The following is a 6,000-nucleotide window of genomic DNA, read 5'->3' as shown; positions in this document are numbered from 1 at the left end:
GTTTACTTTTTTGTTTCTTTGCGGCAATAAGTTCTAGTTGGTTCATCCTTGCTAACGACGCAGGAGGAACCATAGGATGTTCCTTGTGCTCTGTGCATTGTGAAATTATCTTTTTGCCAATCAATACTAATAAAAACAAAACTCAACCTTGATTTTGGTTGATTGGTATTAAAGACTGAAGGCCAGAGATATCTGCTAGGTAGAAATACCCCATTCATCTCATGTCCTTTTCCAGTCTGACCACTCGTCCACCTCTTGGTTTTGGAAACTGATCCTTCAGGACAGTCATCGTGTAATTTTTATTTATTTTTTAATGAAGAAACCGCAGTTTCTAGTGGTGTCTCCCCTGAGTATTTTCAGCAAATTTCATTAGGCACCTTCATAAAAAGCTTCCATAATTCTCGGTTTTGCTACAAGAACTGGTCCTCTTTGGGAACCAGAATACTGCTTTTTAAAAAAACAAAAAACAAACACTCATCATTGTAATAAATTCAAAACATCTAGTTTGTTTTGTAACCTATCTGTCACCCTTACACCAGATCCATAGTGAATACAACTGAGATGTTTCCCTGCAGCATACCAATGAATCAAGGGTTGGAAAAAGGTGCATTCAACCCTTCTTTCTGGTTATGGACAGTATATGTTCTGACACACCCTCTGTTTGCTCCCTGAAATGCAGTAATTGAGTGTGGAAACCTTTCAGCCACAAGTTGGACCTCGCCTAGGGGTGAATGAGCAAAGATGAGACTGACTAGGAGTTCAATTCAACCATCATTGCAAGCTTCCCTTTGCATCACCTTCTCCTAGTTGGAACTGTTGTATGAGGCATGGTATCTATTACATCTTGGGGGTGGTCCTTCAAAATAATTTGAAAGTGTGGAACATCAAGACAGAACCATAATACACTTAAATAACAGTCAGGTCAAATGCACCTTTTTCATCCCCTACTGCTTTGGTAGAGTCACTTGTCACAGGCTACATGCTACCAAAGAAAAAAGTGATCAACAGATTGCTTGCTCGACCTTGCAAGATTTGTGTCAGGAATCTACCAAAACAGCAAGTGACTGGCGGATGGTTCCTGTCGGTAGGGAGAGGGTCCCTCCTAGATATTGCAGAGAGAGAATGTGTTTTCAATTAGCTCATGGCAGGCTACATAATATAAGATGCTACATTCCATTAAAAAAAGTAGTAGTGCTGAATATATTCATTTTTTTTTTCTTTTTTTTAAAAAAAGCTATTTTTCCTCAACGATCAGGAAAACAAAATGGAGGCAAAACAAAATTGAGTTAACATGCTACTTGCAGTGGGATTGAATGAATCGGATCCAAGACGCTCCCGCCAGCTGCTCAGATGAGAAATATGGTCCATTGTTTGACTCCTTTCCGAATATGACTCGATGAGATGCGGTAACAGTCTTGGGAACGGTTGTCGGTCAGTCACATCACTTGTTCTGCGTTACAAGTTTGTTCTTGTTTCTCCTTCCCACCCCTCTCGTTTAAAGTCCCCTGCCTGCGCGGTGGAACGTTGCAGCTGGCGAGGAACATGTCGAGAGCAGCTCGTTTCAGGGAGGGGGGAAAAAAAATGAAACCAAACTAGACACAGAATATTTACAGCCGTTCCACCAAAGGTTTTGGTAGGCCAGCTTGTTTCCTTCCCTCCCTCCCACCCATGCCCTGAGCCCTGCCCCTTAGGGGCAAGAAGGACTTGTGGAACTCTCTAGAGAGGACTGGGAGAGGCGACGCGTCAGAGGGCCGATGGTGGAGTCCGCCAGCGAGGAAGTGGGGAAGAGTTTGTACCAGCCTGTGACCATGTTGGAGAGATCCAATTCTTCCAAGACAATCTGCGCCATTCCCATGAAGCACTTGTGATCCATGCGGCCATAATCTCCCCAGACAATCACCTACAGGGAAGAACCCTCATTAGGTAAATTGAACCTGTCCCAGGCTGGGCTCCGTGCATGGGGAGTGGTGCCCAGAGCATCATATAAACCTTGGGACTCTTCTCCAGACCCCCAGCGTTTACCTGAGGGAAGCCAGGTGGGTCACAGCAGAAAGGTGTCTGGTGTTATTCTGAGGGGGGCTCTGAGCTAGGGGCATGAGCAATGAATTTCAAAATCAAGACAACAGGGGTCCTATATTCCTGTCTCTGACATTGACTCCTCGAATTGTGCAGCCATGACCAAGTCTGTCACCCCTCTCTGCCTCAGGTTACCGACCTGCAAAATGGGGCATTATAGCCTTAATGTCACAGGGATGTTGTGAAGATGAGTTACCCCACTGAGAAAAGATTGTGAGATCTTGGCTGCAAGGTGCTGCCTGCTGTTTCTGGGCGAGGAACATCTCTTAGGGTCTGTATGGCGCCCTGTCTGTACAGGCCCTGCCCTTGGGTGAGGCACTACCATAATATGAACACATACAGTTCAAGACCTGCCTCTCTGAAGTGCTGGGTACCTGCAATTCCAATGGGAACCATAGGATCTCCGCATCTTCAACATTTGAGCTCTCCCTCAGTCAGCCTAATGCTCACCCAGTTGGATGCTTGGCCATCTATAAGGTGTGGGCCCTATGGCAAATGATGTGTGCAACTGGATCGAGGGAAAGGTCAAAAGTCCCTTCCAGCCCAGGATCTCAAAGCACTTTACAAAGCTCCATGAATGAGGTCTCCGCATGCCCCTGCGTGATACGGCAGGACCTACTGCACTCTGGTGCCAAGGAGCGACACAGAAAGGGGAAGGGACTTCCCACGGTCAGGGAGGAAGTGAGGGGCAGAGCTGGGGATGGAACCCAGGAGTCCAGACTCCCAGTTCCCTCAAATGAAGCGTTCATGGATCCGCTCCCCCAGTCAAAGACCAGATGTTTGACTGGGTCTCTTAACAGCCAATGAATAGGGGGGATCTGGCACCCACTGCTGGGGGCATTTCCTCGAAGATATCCAACTTTCCCTTTAAGAAGTGCTCTTTGCCCACCTCCCCTTGAAAAGGGATTACTTCACCTGCAAAACTCTGCCCTGTGGGCCCTCGTCAAAGAGCAGTGCCTGCTGGTAGAATGGGTCCCAGGTCTTCTTGGCCATCTTGGTCTTCTTCTTGGCCAGGCAGGTCCCATTCTCCAGCAGATAAACTTTAACATAGGTCGCTGCATTGGAAAAGAGACAGAAGCACAGATGCAAACCAGCTGTGAATATCCTCAGCAGAATTACCTGGGCACTGGGCCTCATCTACGGCGGGGGAAATCCAGGCACACACTGCCAGGAACACACCTCAACCAGAGCTCTGCCTCCCACAGGGATGCTGGCCTGCCAGGTCCCCCTCCCCAAGCCCTGTGTTGTAGTTTCCCAGAGCTATGCAGAAGGGAGGGGGAGGGACGTCTCATCTGGTTGATGGGGCGGGGGAGAATGGGCAGCAGGAATTTCGGGAAGGGGTGCTGAAAGACTGGCATCCCGCTGGATTGTGGTGCATTTTGTGGTGAGGGCCGTGTCTGTGGGGGGCCGGGAGGAGAGGGTCTGTGCTGTGCTGATAGCCTTGACTTTTCACTTCCTTGCTGGGTAGGTTTTGTGTTAGTGGGTCGGTTGTAGAACAACCAGAACTGCCCCTGGCCCGGGGTTACTGTGTGCTAATGCCTGGCTCTGTGGGTGCACTCAGCCAGCCCACCCCTTGGCTGCCCACTCCAGGCAGAGCCAGACCCAAGGGACTAACCATTGCATGACTGGAGGGGGAGCCCCAAGGGACTGGGGGGGGCATCTGCTTGTTATTGGGGTGTATCATAAAGCAACGCTATCGAGAGCAAAATGGAGGCATTAACCCCTCCTCCCCCGCACACCTTCCCAAAGCTCCTGGACCCCTCTTCCTTAAGGCTTCTTGGCACGGATACCTACCAGGGATGGACTTGGAACCCAGCTTTGGGGTGAGGCCCCTGGCCTGGATCACCTCCACCTCCAGCTGCCCGCTCCTATCGATCATCCCAATGTGGACATCGCCTAGGACAAAAGGGGAGAGGTGAGAATCAGGGGTCCTAGCGAGCCCCATCCTGTGTCAGGGACAAATGGCCACCCCCCATTAGCATCCATGTCGTTTCCTTACTCGCCCACAGCTTCCACTGTCCTCTGCACCCTTGCTCGGAGGACCCTGTTCTAAAGCACCAGGTGCACTGCAGAGCAAGTCCCAGAGCACCCGGTGTCTTAAAACCGCTGCCACAGGGGGCGGGGGGCACAGCAAAACGAAAGTAACAAGAACATGGAACTGACGAGAAGACAGGACATCACAGGAGAGCCATCTAACCCTGTCCTCAAGGGAGCTTCGATGGGAACATGTCTAGGACCCGGAGCTCAATTCTGGGCACCTTGTTACCAGAACAACATAGAAACAGGGGAGAGAATTCAGAGAAGAGCGACATGCAATGGGCTTCATGCACCTGCGTGCCCATCTGAGTGTGCTGTCACGGCACTGGGACAACTAGTGAGACATCAGTGGCTGGCTCTGCAGAATTTCTAAGCGTCCACAACTACAGCTGAGTTGTACCCTCTAGAAATCAGGCCGTAGCATTTTAAAAATGAGGCTCCCCCCCCCCCCCCGCCCGGTTTAAGAGAGAGCCTTTTCCTCCTGCTTCTCCGATAACTCGATTCGCTGTCCATGTACTTTTGTATCTGTCAGGCCACAGTGAGATACGCCTTTTCTGAACCCTGAATCAGCCCTTCGGGAGCTTTCCCCGTGCTAGGATTAACCAAAGCCATGCCTTGGGAAGGGGAGTTCCTCAGCATGGCACGTACGTCCTGGGGCTGCCTCAAGAAGCAGTTGAGGAGGTGGAGAGAGTTGGGTATCATCTCCATTCTAGCACCCCTGAGCCCTAAATGGCCCCCTCAAGGATTGAACTCACAACCCTGGCTTTAGGAGGCCCAAGCCTGGCTGAGTACCCAGCAACTAGTTCCCTTCAAAGGGGGGGTGGGCGATTTCCCTGCCTATAGTGCAGTTCCTCCAGCCCTTTCTGAGTCCCATGAAAGCATCCCTAGAGATGGTCCGTGTCCTTTTGTGACGGGCTCAAGGGTATTTCTGATGGGCCCATGTCATGCCTCAGATTCCACCTTGTACACTTTACAGTAGCATTTCCAAGGATAGCCCCAGCCCTCTGCTTACAAACACTGAATCTTCCCTCTGTCAGTAAGTAAGTTAGTAAGTTCTCCACCCGGATGCCTCTCCCCTACCCTCTTTTAAAACGCTCAGGTTGAATTACGCCTTCACGCTGCCTCCGCGGCTCCCTTGGAAGAATGACCGTGGTGGTTATTCCTAATGTTGGCCAGCAGAGGGCAGCTGAGGAAAGCGTATTCACAAGCATTAGGTGCCAAAGGAGAAAATGAAATACCAATGAAAGCGAGTGGGTTTGTTAAAGAAAAAGGGAAAGCAAAGACTATGTGATTTGTGGTGTAAGGATGGGGCAACTCGGCTGGCAAAGCCCAGAACGACATGAACAACAGAAACCACCACGGATGGAGAAAGAAAGAAAGAAAGAAAGAAACCAGAAGGAAAACAAAAGACAATGAACTTTTGTTGTTGTTTTAAGCCCACGACACAGATTCGGTCTCCCACTTACGTCGTCTGCAGCAGCCCCAGTAGGTACAGCCCTTGGGATGTGCACGGAGGTAGGTCCCCGTCGCTCCACTGGTGTGTAACTGGCCTACGGCCTGCACCCCCCGCACCAGCGCGGCCCGGGGGAGGGAGCGGGGATCGGCGCGAAGGGATGGGGGGACTGTTGGTGTCACGCCGGAGTTTAAGAGAAACAAGATGAACTTGGACAGTCTGAGACATACTTTGCATTTCAGAAGCGCGTTGGACTCGGAGCAGGGGACACCGAAAGAAATGGGGGGATGAGGACAGAGAGAATGAGCTGAGAGCAAGGTAAGGTCTCAAATCCCGGGGGCAGGGAGTTATGGTTTGGGGGTGTCACCTATTCCAGTGTTTCTCAATCTCTTCTATACCAGGGTCCGGCTTGCTGCCTTCCTAAACCGTGTCAG

The 6,000-nt window shown here is 50.5% G+C and overlaps 1 protein-coding gene across 2 annotated transcripts in view; it reads right to left on the bottom strand.

Moving 5' to 3' along the window:
• Positions 1-1,683: 1,683 nt before the first annotated feature.
• Positions 1,684-6,000, bottom strand: part of RIMS3 (regulating synaptic membrane exocytosis 3) — a 54,471-nt gene continuing 50,154 nt past the window's right edge. For both annotated transcript variants that reach the window (XM_054012018.1, XM_054012017.1), the window contains exons 5-7: positions 3,871-3,972; positions 2,992-3,131; positions 1,684-1,900 (exon numbers count right to left, since the gene is read on the bottom strand). In XM_054012018.1, coding sequence (XP_053867993.1) covers positions 1,688-1,900; positions 2,992-3,131; positions 3,871-3,972 — 455 coding nt within the window. In that variant the 3' untranslated portion in view covers positions 1,684-1,687. The remainder of the gene's footprint in view (positions 1,901-2,991; positions 3,132-3,870; positions 3,973-6,000) is intronic.

Source organism: Malaclemys terrapin, chromosome 22, assembly GCF_027887155.1.
Source record: "Malaclemys terrapin pileata isolate rMalTer1 chromosome 22, rMalTer1.hap1, whole genome shotgun sequence".
Taxonomy (NCBI): Eukaryota; Metazoa; Chordata; order Testudines; family Emydidae; genus Malaclemys; species Malaclemys terrapin.
The sequence above is the reverse complement of the archived record's forward strand: the minus strand, read 5'-3'. Positions and strand labels throughout refer to the sequence as shown.